We start from the raw sequence: 18,538 nt of genomic DNA, 5'->3' as shown, positions 1-18,538 counted from the left end.
GAGAATAAGGTAGGGGGAGAGAGGTCCCCTTGCCTGAATCCTCTAGGGATATCTCATTAACAAGTATCGCAATTCATAAGAAGTTACACCCATTTAGTCCTGAATCCCAATTTATCTAATGTTGCTCGAACAAAGTTCCCGTTAATTTTATCGTGTAACCCTTGCTTATGTACAAGTTTAATTTATTAACTCATTTATTAAAGAGTTATCGACTATGTAACTCAAAATATAAGGGTTGGATTAGGTTTGTTTTGTTTTTTTAGTTGGATTGGGTTAAACTTTTTCTATTTTTTGTTAGGTTGGGTTGAATCATGGGTTGGCTAACAAAAATTTGGGTTGACCCAACTCAACTCAAATTTTATATATATAACTAAAATATACTATATATATTTCTTTTTATTTAAAATTTGATTACTTTGTTTTGATTAAGGATATTTGTAATACATAGTAGAATAAGAGAAAAAATCTAAAAATATATTACATCTTTAAAATATTTACAAATATGGATGAGTTAACTAGTCAATCTTTGATTTTTTTTTTTTATTTCCAATTTCGCCCTCCTTGTCTTATCTTGTTGTACACTTTTTTTTTAGTCTTTTTATTTTCTTTCTTTTATTCGATTTTTGCTTCTTTCCTCACTTTTTTTTCATTTTTTTCATTTTATTTTCTTTCTCAGTTTTTGCTTCTTCTTCTTTTTTTATTTTATTTTATTTTGTTCTTTCCTTTATCCGATTTTTGCTTCTTTCCTTTATTTTTTATTTTCTTCCATTTCCTTCTTTTTCCCTTTCTTTTTCTTTCCTTTATTTTTTTTTATTTTTTTCTTTTCTTTCTTCAGCTTTGCTTATTCTTTTTTTTATTTTTATTTTCTTCCCTTTCTCCGATTTTTGCTTCTTCTTTTTTTTTTATTATTTTATTTTATTTTCTTTCTCCGATTTTTTGCTTCTTCCCTTTCTTTTTCTTTTTTAGTTTTGCTTTCATTTGTCCGGTTTTTGCTTCCTTTTTTTCTATTTAATTTTCTTTCTTTTTTTCAGTTTTTGCTTTCTCTCTTTCTCTTATTTTTAAAATTTTTCTTTCCTTTATTTGAATTTTTTCTTCTTCCCTTTTTTTTCACAAGAATTATGAGGTCGAGTTCCATACACATGACTTGAAAGTACTCAATTCATAAGTGACTTAACACCAACAAGCCAATCATCAAGTTTAATTATTATAACAAACGATAAATATAAATAGCAAATAAAAATCTATCAGTGATAACCACTAATATTTTCAATCATTGATAGCTTAATCTTTGATTATATTTCATAGTTAATAGCCGCTTATAGAAATCTATCATTGATAGCCAACTTAGTGAATTTAATTAATAAAGTTGAATATCGAACTAAAATATAAGTGGAATGCCTAGAAGTTATCACTAATGTTTATTAGTGATAGAAGCTATCATCAAAAAGAAAAGGGACTTACAAATGTTTGGGAGAACGAGAAAGGGGCAAAAAGGTGTTCGGTGGCTATGATTGATATAAGCTAATACTAATAGCATGTTATTGATGATAGAAGCTATCCGATAGCACATTATCGGTGATAGAAGCTACCACTGATAGCACGTTATTGGTGATAGAGAACTATCACTAATAGCATGATATCAGTGAGATCATTGATAGCATCTTATTAGTGATGTTATTAGTGAAAGAAGCTATCACTGATAACCACAATATGAGTAATGTTAGCGATATCGGTGATAAAACTTAGGTGATATCTATATATCGAGTTTCTTTCAAAGGTGATAACCAGTTATAGAAGTCTATCATTGATAGCCTTAAGTGTTAATATTTCAAGGTTGATTCTAATTGATGAAAGTCTATCAGTGATAACGACTGATAGCTACTATCGGTGATAGCCATGATAAAAGATTATTAGTGATAACTACTATGGTAATCAAAGTTGTTGGTCTTCTTTCAAAGTTGGTCACTATTTATAAATCTATTATTGATAGCTACTGATAGCCTTAAGTAAAAATATTTCAATGTTGATTCCAATTGATGAAAGTGAATCAATGATAGCTACTAATAATTGATAGCAAATTAAAAGTTAATATTTCAATATTGTATTATTTTTTCTCAAATTGAAAGTTATCGCTGATAGCAACTATCATCGATAGCAATTGATAGAAGCTATCAGCGATAGCAGCTGATAGCAACTATCAGTGTTATCACTAATAGCTGCTATCAGTGATAGCTTTTAATTTGAGAAAATTGGGAAGAAGCGAACAAAATGGTGACTAGGCATGGGTTTTTTAGTTTTTTACCATTTTTTTATCTATATATGCAATTATTTTATCCTTGTACTACATATTCTATTATTTTGGGCTTGAATTCTATTTATGCAACTAGCCCTTTGATTAATTTATGAATTTTAAATTTTTTTTTAAATTATTATGATATTTGTCTTTATTTGAAGTTTGCAATAAATATCTTAGATATTTGGTATTTAGCATTTGAATGTTATAAAATTTTAGTTATTAGTCATGTATTGTATATAAATTTACATATTTTTTAATTAAAAAGAAAAAAATAATAAGTTATAACCCGACGACTCAACCATACTCGAATTGGTTGAGTTGGGTTGGGTTAGAGACTTTATTTGAATTGTTTGAGTTGTCAATCTAACCAATTCGAATTTTCGGATTGATCTAAACACCTTCAACTCAACCTAAATCCATGTATACCTTGGGTGAAGTCAATTTTATTGTCACATTTATACTTCATTAATTTTAAGTTGACAAGTTCGAACTCAAACGTATGGGTTAATGAATTTCTTGCGACAACTTGCACTTGAAATTAACCGAAAACCCCACCTTAATTTACAATTTACCAAGTTTCTTTTTTTTCTTGAAAAAGAAAAATTTATAAAATGGGGTAAATGATTTTAATTGTAGACTTAGAAAGTTAGGTTAAAATAACTTCTACCACCCATCACTTAAAATTAAATTCTAAATTAATAGTCAAAGTAAATATAACTCAATTAATATATAGCATATAATATGTTAATGACTAAGAGATTTGCACGGTTTGATTTCTTATTCTACTAAAAAAATACTAAATTAATAATTGTTTACGAAAAAAAATTAAACTATGACCTTTTATAAATATATCATAGAAAATCATGTTTATCTAATATATTAATTTCTTGAGTGCATAATACTTTATGCTATCTTTGTTTCAAAGAAAATTGACATCTATGGCATTTCATACCTATTTTATGTTATGAATGAGATAAAAATTCTGTTGTATAGAAAGAAATGTATACTAAAAAAGGAATGAAAGAAATGTTGAATATATATGTATACTCACACAATATCTTTGCCATTGATGAATTAAAATGTATTTATAAAGCATTAATTATTACTTTACATGTTAAACATGCATAAAATTGATATAAAACATCTACTTTCAAAAAAAAATCCTCTAACCATGTATTATTAAACTTAAAAATAGATTGAGTTACTTTATTTGGGTAGAAATCAAAATAAATAAGTATTTTATTTTGTAAAAATCAAAATAAATTACTTTTTTTGTGTAGTGGGGCGTGGATTGTTGAAGGATGTATGGAAAATATGGAAGAAGTGGACATGTGGTGTGTGTGGCATGAAGAATGTGGAGTAAATTGTGTTGGTGGAAGTGTGCATGGATGACACATGGCAAATATGAAATGAGATGGAAAATTATGCAAAAGTAATTATGATATTCTAATGAAATGAAAATTATGATGTTTTATGGAATGAAATGAGTATGTTGGAATGAAATGATGATGAAAAGTTGCTGTAAATTGGAAGTTAATAAAACAAAACTAAAATAATTGTTGGAATTGATAAACAAAGATTGATGTAAGAAGTAAAGAAAGATTGATGAACTTGAAATCGATAAAGAAAGATTGATGTAGGAAATATGAATTTGAACTTGATAAATAAAATTGATGTACAAAATATAAACTTACTTGAATTCAAGAACATATGAAGAACCTTTGGGAGAAATGAAGAACTTTTGGAGGAGAAAATGAAGAACTTCTTTATTTTTGAACAAAAGGTACAAAGTTCTCTCTCTTTTCTCTCAAGACAAAAACTTGTAAAACATAACATAACCTAACCTAACCTGTCATCCTCGATTCATACTAAACTTCCTTTATAGAGTTAGGAAGCTTACATTCGGTGGACACGTTCTTATGACACATAAAATCTAAAACTGAACATTTGTATAAGACACATGACACGTAAAAGCTAAAAACTAAACATTTGTACAATACATCGACATTTAAGTTTGACACGTTTTTTCTTCAATTGGATTTTGTCGTCTACTTATTTAATTGAGCTGGTATGTAGATGTGACACATAAAGTTTGCAAATTCGTTGTCATCCTCTTCTTCTTGAATGTTTGATGTATTTTCTTCTTGGCTAGTAGTGGATGAGGACGAAATTTGTTGAATTATAATCTTGAGTTCTTCTTCATTGGATACTTGTGCCATTGCAGCCATCAGTCTTGATTTTTTAGTAAAAAATTATTGATTCTTTTGTAGGTTTGGCTTCATATTGTGGGGATAGATGGAAAACTATTTTTCCACCACATTTTTTGCAGCAACAGTTGTGTTGAATTTGTCCCACCACTTGATTCGATATGAACGAGATAGGCGGGAGATGCCTTTTGATTATGAAACAGAATAATTCCAACAAAAGATCCATGCTAGATGAAAGTAATTTGAAAAACGTAAAGTTAAGTCAAAAGAATTTGAGAAAACATTATTTGAAAAGTATTTGAAACTTTCAAGGATTGGATATGGTAGGATAGTCTCATTAAGGCTAAATATGTCCCACCAATCATTAAACCATAATGGAAAATTTTGAATACATGTTTTATCAAACATTATGAACTAAGAATGATTAAAATTGTTTAGCCAAAACATATTATACCAAGCATTTTGATAATCAATGTATGAATAGGTTTGCGGAGAAAATTGATGAGAAAATCTTTTTTCAGTATAAATGCTTTGATTCCATTTTGTTGGAGTTAGAACACGAAGAATTCCAACTTTTGAAAAGGTAATTTTATTTGGGTCATCATGATTCTTGTTATGGGTGATTTCAATTGAGTCGGTATCAACAAGAACAAATTCGTAGAATAAACGAGTTTTTTGAGGATGGGTTGGAATATAATGGAAATTTGACGGAAATGTTTTTTGAATTGTTTCATTCATAGATTTACTTATGAATTCTGGTTCAAGAGTTGTAATGTATGAGGTTTGGGTTTTATTATGGTAAGAAATAGATGAAGTTGATTGGTAATTAAAAGTTTTATTTGAGGGTATAATTTCTTAATTTTGAGAGTTTGTAATGGCTTGGATATAGATGGTTGAAGGAGTAGATGACTCCTCAATTTTGATAGGAGAAGAGTTGATGGTTAAGGCAGAAGGCCTTGAAATGATTGAAGATCTCAAAATTTGAAATTTATTTGATAATGGCAATACTTGAGGGGCTTTTCCTTTTCGATCCTCCATTATCAGTGATGATTCGCCTTTGATAAATTGATATGTTTGAGAATACGATACTTTGGTTTGAGGAAGTGTTGATCGTTGTTGTTGTTCTTGATCATGCTTTTCTTCTTTCTTGCAAGTGGACTTCATTTGCTCTTTTCTTTCTTTCTTCACTCTTTTCTTTCTCTCTTTCACTCTCTTCTTTAGTTTTGCCTTGAAGGAATTCTCAAGTGAGATAATCAGGAAGAGAGTTTGCACTTCCTTTTATAGCTTCAATTTTGAAATCAAAACAAGAAAGTATTGCTTTCCATCTGACAAAAATTTGTCGAGAAACCAGGTTTTTAACATCCTTTTGTAAAACATTTGTAGCTACTTTGCAATCCACGCGTATTAAAAAAAATTTGTTGATTAAATCACTTTGGAATTTGTTGGTACATAAAACAATTGATAAAATCTCTTTTTTGATAGTTGAATATTTTTTTGAGATCCTAGCCAGATATCAGAATGATATCTAACTAGTTGCTTATGACCATTAATGGACTGTTTGAGAATGCCTCCATATCATATATCTTATGCATCTGTTTCTACAATGAGTGATGCATGTGGATTAATGATGGATAGACATGGAAGACTTTTGATGGTTTTAATTATGCATGTATGTTGATAATTCCATGGAGGTGGATTTTTTCTGAGTTTTGATATAAAGGTTCACATGTTTGTCTTAAATTTGGAATAAAGTCTGATATATAATTTAAGCAACCTAAGAATCTTTGTAATTGATTTTTATTGGTGATTTCATCTGGAAATTTGTTAGCAAATTCTATTATCTTTGAATTGGTTTTATTTTTTCTTGGAAAATATCGTATCCTAAGAATTTTATGTTTTGTTGAAATAATTTTATTTTGGGTAAAGAAACAACTAAACCACTTTATTTAATTATTTTGTGAAATATTTTTAAATGTTTAAAGTGTTGTTCTATGGATTGTGAAAAGATTAAAACATCATCAATATAGACAATTGTGAATTCTTGATATGGGTTAAAAATATCATTCATAATATTTTGAAATTCATAAGGGGCATTTTTTAGTCCGAATGGCATTACATTCCATTCGTGTTGTCCAAATGGAACATTGAATGTCGTTTTATATTTATCTTTCTCAGCAATTTATATTTGCCAAAATCCAGATTTCATATCAAATTTTGAGAAAATTAAGGCATTTTGTATGCGGTTAATTAGATCTTTTTGTTTGGTATGGGGTAACGTATCCATTCTAGAACAGAGTTTAAGGATTTGTAATTGATGACCAGACGAGGTACTCCTAGTTCAATTTCTGCTTGATTATTCACATAAAAAGCAGCACAACTCCAGTGTGATTTGCTAGGTCATATGAGTCCTTTTTCTAGAAGTTCTTGGATTTCTTTATGGCAATATTTTAATAATTTAGCATTCATTTGTATGGGTATTGCTTTTGTAGGAATTTTTTATTCATAAAATTTGTTTATATATGGTAGGCTAACGATGTGTTGCTTTCTTTCCCAAAAAGCATTAGGAATTGTAACACATATGTCTTTTTCAATTAATTCTGGTTAATTTGACTTTGAATATAGGGGTCATATAATTGTTTTTCGATTCTTTTATGACCTATTTCTTCTTTTAGAAATTGGATTTGTTGGGTCTTTCTTTTAATGGAATTAATAGTTTTAAATATTGAGGAATTTTGAATTGAATTTATTAATTTAGTAGATATTAGATTTACAAATTTAAAAGTAATGTTTTGATTTAAGATTTTTGAATTTATTCCTTTTTCATTTACTGAGAATGGATAAAGTTGACATAGGAATGGGGTTCCTAATATTATTTCTTCATCTAAGTCTTTAACTAATATGAAGGTATTTTTGAAACAATGTCCTTGATTGCATATATGGGCATTTGAAAGTTTGTAACGAATTTTTAATCTTTGACCATTAGCACCATGTAATTTTTTGGAGGTTTTTTCAAAATATTTGGTAGGTATTAATCCTTCTCGTATACAGTTTTGATCGGCTCCTGAGTCAATTAAAATCTTAGAGGTTAAATGGTATTCCTTATTTATGACAAGATCAATAATAGAGTACCATTTTTGTATTTGAACTTTATTAATAAGATTGATAAATGATGCAAGTGGAATTTTTATCATTTTCTATGTTTTCAGGATTTTCAAAGTGGAAGGTTGATCAATTATTTGTTGAGTTTGAAGTGATAAGAGTTCGAATTTTATTTGAGAATTTTCTTTTGTAATGTTATAAATTTCTTCCTTTATTGTATTTATTTCTTTTGGAAGGTCGGGAATAGTTACTGGTTTTGTTTTGGGTTCGAAGCGAGACATTATCTCTTTAAGATTGTAATGTTGGAAATTTTGTTGTTGATGTTCTTCTATAATAAGATCTTTAAGTTTTTCAAAGTATTCTCTTTTAATTTTGGGGTCTTCAATTTGGCGAATTGCTTCAAAAAGAATTTCTTGGTCTCTCGAAATAACACTTATAGTTTGCTTGCATGCACATGTCTCGATTTGATTATCACTAGAGGATATTGAATCTTCAGAATTATCAATATTTTCTTGAATTTCAAAACTTTGTTCATAAGATGATCTGAATGTGATAATAAATTTAATAATTGAATTTTTAAATCTTCTTCTATTTTTAAATATTAATTTCTTAAAATAATGGTAACAGACAAAAATTCCAACTCTTTATTGGAATGGTTTCAACTCGAGTTTTGTTCATATTTAAACGTAACCTACTTTATTTCTTCAATTCTGAATAATTTATTTTAGTTTTATTTTAAAAGTTCCATACAGGAAAATCAAACATTTTCTTTTCTTTTTTTTTTTTTTAATTTCTGAAAACCCTTACATATAAATCAATGCTCTCTTGCTTTTTCCTTTTTTTTGCAGATATGTTGGATGGGAAAATCAAATTTTTAATCTTAAATCAATAGTACAAGCTTTATAATTTAAAAAAATGACTACAATAGATTAGTCTCTCATGCAAAGATTATAACCCGAAATGGAAATATTTGAAAATTAAGAGATGGTAATAAAATATCATAGAAGCTTATGAAATAGAAAAAAATAAAATTAAAATTAAAAATGGCTCAACTACTCAAATTATGGACACATTCTTTACAAAAATTAAAGATTGATTCTTATATCTCACTTGCTTACCGATTAATCTATTTATTCTTTTATTTATTTATTTATTTTGTTAATAATATATGGTGTGAAAAAATCAAACCTCTTGTTTATTTTTAATTTTTTTTTATAAAAATTGAACCTCTTACTTCGATTGTAACCTAAAAACTTAAGTTAATGGGTGAAGCTAAATTTAATATTAGATCATCTAATACTCTCCCTTACTTGTAGATTTGAAATATATATAGAACCCAACAAGTTAAAATTAAAATTAATCAAAGAGAAAATATTATTGTTGTGGCTTATATAGTACCTCCTGAACCACTTACATTATTATCAAGCTAATCACTCATTGACCTAAGAACTTAAGCTTATGGATGAAGATAAATTTAATATTATTTCATTTAACGGTTTAAACCAAAAGAAGAACAAAATAAATACACTAAAATTCAACTAGTAAAATGAACTAAAGTAAAAGACAAAAATCATGAACATTTTGTATAATTTAACAAACGAGTAAATTAACGGCATGTTCCAATTGTCTAAAGAAAAAAATGTTTAAAAAAATTCATTTTTATTTAAACTCTTGATAAAAATAGTTTAAAATACACTTTAAAAGTGTTTTGAAAATTATTTTGAAGAGTTGTCGAACACTTCAATTTTTCCTATAATGACTTATTTTCAAAATTAAATACTTGAAAAGTTAACTAAACACACCCAAAATTGAATACTATGTATAAATGAGCATGAGAGATATTTTGTGTTCTCACAGAGGTGGGTTCTTTTGTGAGTGTTATTTGAGATGGTTCTCCCATAGTAAAAAAAAAAGTAACAACGATTACATACGTGACAATCGTTTTATTAGACAGCTGCATGGAGATAAGTGCAACCCAACTAATAACTAAGTTTTTTTTTAAAAAAAAAAAATCATTTTTTTCTAAGATAGAAAAATAAAACAGTTCTTTCTATGAGTATTTTTAAATATAAAAATATTTAAAAAAATATTTACTGTTTATAGTAAAATGTTCAAAAAAATACATAGCACTTTTGTAATTTTTTGGTATAAAGTGTAAATATTTTTTAGATTTTTCTATTTATAAGAATTTTTCTTGATTCTATTACTATTTTGATATCCTTTTTTTGGTGATTCTTTTATTTAAAAGAGAGCTTTTTCGATCGAATACCTAATTTAAATGTATATGACTAACTAAGAAATCAAAGATTTGAATCTTTTACCTCCGGTAATATTTGCAGCTCAGGCTAAGACGGCGCCAGCCGGACACGGCTTTGTCTTTGGCATTGGATTAGCCACAACCAAACCTTACGCGTTATTTCCGTGTGTGAAACTAACGGCCCCACTTTGTCTATTTTTTTTTATGGCCTACTCTCAATTACCATACTGCCCCTATCACTTGACTCTCTAATCTCTATATCTCTCATTTATTTTTAAATTTTAAAATTTATCTATTCTGCCACGTGGCTCAAACCCTATGTCATATAATGTTAGGTGAGGATTTATAATAATAATTATCTTAAATTTTCTTCGAAACAATTTTCTTTTAATTTTGAGAATGTCATCTAAATTATTCTAAATATCTTAAAACATTCAAACAAGCACTCAACTAGTATCGAATTCCTAATTGCAAAGGTTCTTAATAGATCACTTATCTAATATTTTCCCATTCCAATATTTTTTTTCTTTTTTTTTCTTTTTTTTTATGGATATAGATTTTGCTTTTGAAGTTTAAATTTTATTTTTGATTTTTATGTGTGAAAGTTTAGAAATTCGGTTCATGTTGCCTACTTTAAAATATTTCATTTACTTTCCATATTTGAAAAAATAGTTTTGGTAGATTATTGTTTTGTTATCTAATATTTGCTAAATAAACCAAATTATGTAATTTCACTGAAGTGATTTTTTAAAATGGTATTAACAAAATGAAATAAAAACCTTTTATCGACCATTTTTTTCACGTTGATTTCAAAAAAAGAAAAAAAATTAAATTCAACAATCATATGTAGAATACAAATAGCATCATTCTAAAATATTTATGATGTTCAAATCAATTAAAACATACTTGATTTTCATGGAAGAAATTTAAAAGGTCATAATAGAATAACAAAATGTTAATCTAAACATAACCCAATCGACGAAGTATAAATGAATTTCAAATCTCGATAATTTAATTATCCATATTGTCATTGTTGAACGTATAAAAATAATAGAATAAGTCGATATGAGCACAATTCTACTGACATGAATTTGTACTATCAATTTCAATATCAAAAATCAAATTCCCACGTTCTATCACACATATTGCGAAAAAAAAAACAGAGTCAAAATTTTTACACTTTAAAACGTATTTAAATTTTAAAACTTGTCTTAAATACATTAGATTTAATTTTCTTATATTTTACCTAAAAAAATGTATATATTTCCTAATATGTAAAATAATTAAAGCGAGGAGGAAAGCAGAATATTTGTTCCAAAATGACGTCTCAAAAACGTGTTATGGCCAAAATCAAACCAACTTTCCAGAAGAAAATTCCCTTCTTTCTACGATTCTTCATTTTCCACAGAGGGGTACATTCGTAATTTCGTCCCCCCCCGTTTCGATGGAATAATAATTTGCAGAGCTCTCCCCGTTCCACCACCTGAACCACCGCCTGCTGCATATATAGAGAAAGAACGAACCAAATTCCTCAATCAATTTAGAAAAGTACAAATACCCATTAGAAATTTGTTCAAGAAAAAACCCTTCAATTTCCATCTCCATCATTGAGAAACCTAAGCTTTACTATAGTGAAACAGAGAAACAACAGAGGGGACGATGTCGAATCAAGATCTTGAACGAGGAGCGGCTAAGAATCCACCCAATACTAACCCAAATGGCAACTATTCAACTTCTCCTTACTACATAGAGACTTCTGAGAAGCAATGGACGCCATGGTTGGTTCCTATGTTTGTTGTGGCTAATATTGCTATGTTCATTGTGGTCATGTACGTCAATGATTGCCCCAATTCCAATCTCGGTTTTAGAGATAAGTGTGTGGCTGGTTTTCTTGGGCGATTTTCGTTTCAGCCTCTCAAGGAGAATCCACTGTTGGGACCTTCTTCCAATACGTATATCTCTTCTTTTGCTCTGTTTTCTCTTTATTTCGTTTCAGTTTTGTGTTTTCTGTTTTGGTTTCAGTGTGTCTCTCTGAGGGTTTGATTCTGTATGCTCCAGAATTTTTTAGTTTCGTTTTGCCCTTTTGATTAAGATGTCTAGAATTAGTAATATCTCGAACTTAATACATGAATTTCTGGATTGTGAGTGTTTCTCCAAACTCCATGGGTTTGATTCTGCTCTGTTTTTCTTTATTGCATCTTAGTTTTGCGTTCTGATTTGAGACGGATTGGTTTGATTCTGTATGCGTCGAAATTGAGTTTTGTCATGCCATGATAAGATGTCTACAATTAGTGATAGTGATATCTAGAACATAAGACAATAATTTTTGGATTGAGAGTCTTTCATCAGTGTCCATGGGTTTGATTCTGCCTGTTTCTTCTTTATTTCTTTGTTTTGCGTTTGGTTCTTTAATTTAGAGTGTTTCTACATGGGTTTGATTCTGTATGCTCCATAATTTTAGAGTGTCATTTTGCCCTTGTGGTATAAAATTTAGTGATATCTCGAACATTATACATGAATTTCTGAATCTTTCCCCCCTTTGCATATTGGTTTCATTTGTGGGTCGATGGCAGTTGATGTTATAATACTGTTACACAATACTCAAAACGTTTTTTCAATTTCAATATGGAAAAATTCTTTGGATTGGATCCTATTGCCGTTTTTGTGCTTCAGGGTTTGATCCTTCATTCCCTCTTAATTGAATTCATTTGCCTTAAAGAAATTTTTTACTCTGCAGATTGGTGAAATTGGGAGCTTTGAAGTGGGATAAGGTTGTTCATGAGCATCAAGGATGGAGACTTTTCTCCTGTATCTGGTTGCATGCTGGAATCATTCATCTTCTTGCTAATATGTTGAGTTTGGTTCTGATTGGGATCCGCCTGGAGCAGCAATTTGGATTTGGTATGTCTCTTGTAACTTTTCAAAATCTTGTCATATTTTGTATCATGTTCTGTACGGCTCAGTAAATTGTATTAGTACTAGAATACAATCAACAGTAAACTTGAATATCTGCCGAAATTTATACCCTCGAAGTTGAGACATAAGTTACAATTTCTTTGTTGAACATGTATTGATGTAGTTAGTTATAAACATTTATATGGTTAACTAAGGTGATCTTTGTGGGTACAGCTTTTATGATTATGTAGGATATTTTCAGCTGAGTTTGAATTTTTCAACTTCCTTTCCCATCTAAACATCTTATATCCGTTTTTGCAGTGCGTATTGGGATAATATATCTCGTGGCTGGAGTTGGTGGGAGTGTAATGTCTTCCCTGTTCATCCAAAACAATATTTCTGTTGGTGCTTCTGGTGCTCTCTTTGGACTTCTGGGAGCTATGCTATCCGAGCTTTTGACGAACTGGACGATTTATACCAATAAGGTTGGCTGGCAGGCATCAACTTCGACGCTGAATTTTTGTGTTTTTAATGGTTTTATCTGTGTTGTTGTGATGTGTTCAATAGCTAAAAAAATTAATTGTGTTTTTGTAGGCTGCTGCACTCTTCACCCTCATCGTCATCGTTGTTATTAACTTGGCAGTTGGAATTCTACCTCATGTCGACAACTTTGCCCACATTGGAGGATTCTTAACAGGGTTCCTTCTCGGGTTCGTGTTGCTTGTCCGTCCACAGTTCAAGTGGACAGAGCGCCACTATCTCCCACCTGATGCTCAACGTGTACCTAAGTATAAAACTTATCAGTATATTCTCTGGCTTGCTGCTGCAATTCTACTAGTTGCTGGGTAAAAGCTTACAACCCTTACTATTTCATGTAGTAGTATTTGTTACTTAACCATCAAAACTTCGAATGCTTCTTGTTGACAACACGTCTGAATTGGAGTAACCTAATTCAGTTTGATATTTGTTGCAGCCTTACTGTGGGCATGGTGATGCTGTTCAGAGGAGAGAATGGAAACAAGCACTGCAGCTGGTGCCATTACTTAAGTTGTGTGCCAACCTCAAGATGGGACTGTGGAAATTAATCACTTTTGGTTTATGTGTACATAGTTACACTTCTAAACTTCACTTTTTAGTCTCTCAGGTTTTAGTTTGCTTTTGGCTCCATGTATATGAATAGTTTATGAGGTTTTTTTATATATTCTTTTCCCGCTTTGTCTTTACAATTGTTTGCAGCAGAGATCGTATTCTATTTCAGATTAATATGATTGATTATTTCCTCTGATTCTTATTCCTATCACCTTGGAGTGTTCTGGTATTCTGTGTTTCTTCTAAAACTATTTGCAAATTGAGTGGGAATGAGAACAGCAAAACATACATTACCATGTAAATTGAAACTACTAACATGAAAAATTTAGAAACAGTGATGTCTTTCCAGTTCTAGAATTATAAACTTGTTCGGTTCCAGGTCTCAAAGTTCAATCTGATCTTCACATTTTCATTATTAGGACTGACTACTAATATAAGTTAGCAAGATAAGGCTACTACTCTTGTGAAGTAGAAGGGAGTGAAGAGGAGAGAGTTATTAGAGGCATCAGTATCTGTAACCCACAGGCATCCCGAGTTTGTCGAGTCGACCAGAACCGGGGTAGGCTTTCCCAACAAAATTGGACTGCAATGTTGATACCTGCTGTGCAGTTAATCTCGATTCCCCGAGGTATACAGAACCTCGCTTAGCAGAACCCGATCTCTCGTACTGAGGACGCTGTCTCGGAGCACTATGAGATCTCATTTTGGCTCTTGAAGATTCAGTGCAGGCCATGTAATTTGGATATTCCGAGTCACCACTGAAGTAGCTCCTCGTACTGTCACTCTTGGCCGGGGTGAATGGGCTTTTCTTTGTAGTAGCACCCCTTGATGAGACAGAAAAGAAAGAGCTCTCCTCAACTTCATGAGAGAATTTAAATGGACTAAAGCATTGGGTTTCACTGGAAAATGAACTGGGAAAACCATGATGATAAGTTGCAGTTGCAGGCTCTTTTGAAGGCACATCAGAAGATAAAGCAAGCTTGATGGAACTAAAGAGACTCTTGGGTTTCAACTTGAAGTGAGTTTTTTCATTCTCAATTTCAAGGATCTTATTGATCTTCTCAGCATCAACAGTTGTAAATCTTGAGCCACTCCTCTGCATCTGTTTAAACCTAGTGCTCTTAGTATGTGGGCTGTGTTCAAATTTTTCTGGGGTAACAGGATCCTACAAAACAAACAAAATTTAAACAATCTACCCATGTTTGATAGTGCTGCAAACTCCAAATGAGAGAATTAAACTGACTTACCATAGGAGAGAAGCTGGAAAATTTGATATCTGAATGCAAGAGCTCGGAAGAAGATCGACTCCGCACTGCTCGTGCCCGTGCTTGTGCCCTTAGTAACGCCTGCATCCTCTGTATCCATTCGGCTGTCCGCTTTCTCTCGATATGACCTCGAACCAATGCCTGTAGTCTCACCAACCCTCTTAGTGCCCTCAAAGCCTTCCTTGCCTTCATAAAATTATACAGAGAAAATAATGGAAAAAAAAAAAACAAAAAAACAAAGGAAATTAAATGATATTGAACTGATATTAAAGACTTCACAGGTTAAAGAAATCCTGGCAAAACGTGAAGAAGACAGAGACATTACAGAAAGCCATACATACTTCCATAGAGCCAAGGTTTTTCCAGTTCAGTACAACAAAAGCATTAAATACTCCTAACCAACCCAAAATTTCAATAAGGGCTTATTCCAATACTGAATAACATTTTCCCTGTAAATCCAAAAGAAAGATGACTTCAAAGTTCAAACTATAGCCAAATAGAGGGCCTAATTCCATTTCCACCTAATCAGACAAACCAACCCCACTAGACATCTCTTACAATCTGATCTCTCTATGCAACAAGAACAACCGTTAGCTTCATTTTTTAGGGTTTGACACCTCAATTATTACAATATCTCAATTGGGTCCCTAAAATTCTAAATATTTTCACATGGGTTAGTGTTAAAAAATGTGAAAGGTAAGTCCTTTACCATAGAAGGTAAAAAAAACTTTTTTTTCTTGAAAATAAACCAAGCTTTCCTCCAATAGAGTTTGGAAAGGAAGAAAAGAGATGGGTCTTCCTCATATCCAAAGGAAGAAAAAAAGTACCACTTTTGTAAATGATAAAAGAAAAGGGGAACTTTTCAAAATGGATTTTATTTTTTAAGGAAAGAAGAAAAAGTAAAATTCAGAGAGTAAATTGAAGATACAGCATTCAAAAATAGCAACACTCATCATGTACAACCTGAACTTTTCCTTTTTTTTTTTTTTTTTTACCCTTTTTTAAAAAAAATAAATAAATAAATAAATGTAAAGTACAAAGGAGAGAATCTGAGGCATTAATATGGTGAAAGGTCCTTCACACCTTACATTGGAAGGGAGATTTGAAAGGACGGGTGGCAGAATTGTGGAGAGGGTCCCGCACGGTTTTTTCATATGAAGAGATAATACGACACCGTTTTATACAATCACTGTGATACTTTGTACTACTACGAAAACGACGTCGTCCTCAAGAGACTTTCATATTCCAATGTAACAAAATCCGTTCCCATTTCACATTTCCCTCGTTGAAGTCCAAAACTTTATTTATAATCTTGTATAATAATAAAAAAAGAGGACCTAATTTCTTCGCTATAGTGTTTATTAATTATTTTTTTTAATGTTTTTTATTTGATTTGAGATGTGACTTATGCGTGGAGAGATTTGAGTGTGTAGCACACCCAACAGCTACGATTGAAAGAAACAAAAAAAAGAAGGATGCTTTTTGGTAATCCCAATGTGAAAAGGATCGAGATTTAATAATTAATTAGTTGAGATTCTAAACCAAATAATAGAGAGAATGAAATGGTTGAATTTGCAAATTTGCTCCCTAAATATAGGGTTGTATGTATCTCAATTTTGACTTCAAACCTATTCACAAATTTTATTTTTCTTTAACAAAATGCAACAAATAACAAAAATCCATTTTTGGGGTACATTTGAGATTAAAGAAGTTAAATTTCGACCCAGATAAATAGAAAAAAATACACAAACTTTTCTTTCTTTAAAATATTTTAATTTTTTTAAAGAGGAAATACATAAAGATGTATCCAAATATATATCATAGATATAGTTCACTCCTATTTTCGACTTTTCACATTATATAAGAAAAAGTAAAAATTTCTATTACAATCAAACGGTCCACTTTGAAATAATAATTTGTATCTTATTCCTTCTAAATTCTAAATTAAAGAAGTTAAAAGCATTATATAAAAGGTAATTACTAATTAGCCAAAGTGAGAGCTTAATGATAATGTGGGAAAGAAAGTTGAGATTCCCTTGTTCAACTAATTAAAACATTATAATTTAAAAATAAAAAATAAAAACTCTACTTTTATAAAGGTAAATTAACAATCGGGAGATTTATGGTTCGAATCACGGGTAAAGTAATAACTTAGAGACAAACCAGAAATCCACGAAATGCAGCCTGGATTTTGGTGGCGGCAGAGTCGAGGTCCGTGGTGGGTAGGGTCCGTCGAGTGGCGGTGTGCTTGACAACGGCAGAGACGGCGGCGGCGTCATGGTGGTGAGGTTTGTCGTTGTCTTTGAAGGACTTAGCGAAGTGCCATTTGGGGTTGAGCTTAGAATTAGGAGAAGGTGTGATAAAGGGATCGGATTTTTTAAGACCGAGAAGGCCGCGAAACCATTTCAAGGCTTTGCCCATTTGGGGTTTATGAATTATCGGTGGCCGGAGCTGCGGCGGTGGTGGTGGTGGTTGCGGCCATGAGAGAGGGATCAATTTGAGAGAAGAAACGGGAAGTGATGAAGAAGAAGGAATTAGAAATAAATAAATAAGAAAAATGGGAAAGGGAACAGAACAGCCCGAGTCAAACACATTTTGGGGCGCGTCGGTGACTGTACTACCTCGCACGTGCCTTACTTTCTTTATCCCACGCCCTTCAATTTTTTTCTTTTACCCATTTACCATACTTACTACACTTGTAATTTATCATTTTTCTTTTTAACTCATAGTGAAATGGCAATATTTTTTAGATTTTTGTTACTATTCGCCTAAATTTCATGCCTAAAATGTTGTATGACCTACATTTGGATTTTGAAAAATATTTGTAAATAGTAGATGACAAAAGAAATCATAAGTGAGAGAAGTAATTATAAATTTAATTTAAAAAAAAAAATTAAATAGCTATAAAGCAAAAGTTAATGGACCTGAATTAAAGTATTGTATTGTACGGGAAATTTTGTTGTGATTTGCTGTAATTTCTCGAGTTTGTTTTAGTTTCATTTCTTAATCTAGAAAAAAAAAACATTGTCCTGAATTTATTTCAATTAATGCATAGATTTCAATACTCTACAGTTTTATCAACCCAATTCTCCCTTCTTTCAATATTTTCAATGGCTTCATCCACCGGTCACTGTCACATTCCAATAACTAATTCCGGACTCCGATAACCACCTCCAATGAAAACTCCAATGGCGAAATCTGGGTTTCGACAGCCACCTCCGATGACCAACTCCAGGTATCAACAACCTTCACACGACTAACTCCGACAACCAATTTCGAGCTTTAACAACCACCTCCATTGACTGAACTCTGACAACCATCTTCGCGCTACCAACTCCAATGACCAATTTCGGGCTCCGACAACAAACTCCGACGACCAACTTCGATAACCACCTTCGTAGGCTCCAACAACCACCTCCAACTACAAAAC

General features: G+C 31.1%; 2 protein-coding genes across 2 annotated transcripts; one reads left to right on the top strand and one right to left on the bottom strand.

Annotated features, from left to right (window-relative positions):
• Nucleotides 1-11,332: 11,332 nt before the first annotated feature.
• LOC120067239 (RHOMBOID-like protein 2) lies at nt 11,333-14,039 on the top strand. Its single transcript, XM_039018763.1, has 5 exons — nt 11,333-11,811; nt 12,597-12,760; nt 13,076-13,239; nt 13,349-13,599; nt 13,728-14,039. The coding sequence occupies exons 1-5, from the start codon at nt 11,519-11,521 to the stop codon at nt 13,837-13,839; spliced, it is 984 nt and encodes a 327-aa protein (XP_038874691.1). The 5' UTR covers nt 11,333-11,518; the 3' UTR covers nt 13,840-14,039.
• A 74-nt stretch (nt 14,040-14,113) lies between these two features.
• Nucleotides 14,114-17,651, bottom strand: LOC120067238 (protein IQ-DOMAIN 14-like). The gene is made up of 3 exons (XM_039018762.1): nt 17,272-17,651; nt 15,091-15,294; nt 14,114-15,008 (listed from the first exon to the last, which is right to left on the bottom strand). Exons 1-3 carry the CDS (start codon nt 17,527-17,529, stop codon nt 14,349-14,351), a joined length of 1,122 nt encoding a protein of 373 aa, XP_038874690.1. The 5' UTR covers nt 17,530-17,651; the 3' UTR covers nt 14,114-14,348.
• Nucleotides 17,652-18,538: the final 887 nt, after the last annotated feature.

Source organism: Benincasa hispida, chromosome 12, assembly GCF_009727055.1.
Source record: "Benincasa hispida cultivar B227 chromosome 12, ASM972705v1, whole genome shotgun sequence".
Lineage (NCBI taxonomy): Eukaryota > Viridiplantae > Streptophyta > Magnoliopsida > Cucurbitales > Cucurbitaceae > Benincasa > Benincasa hispida.
Note: the sequence above shows the minus strand (reverse complement) of the source record. Positions and strands in the feature narration are given on the sequence as shown.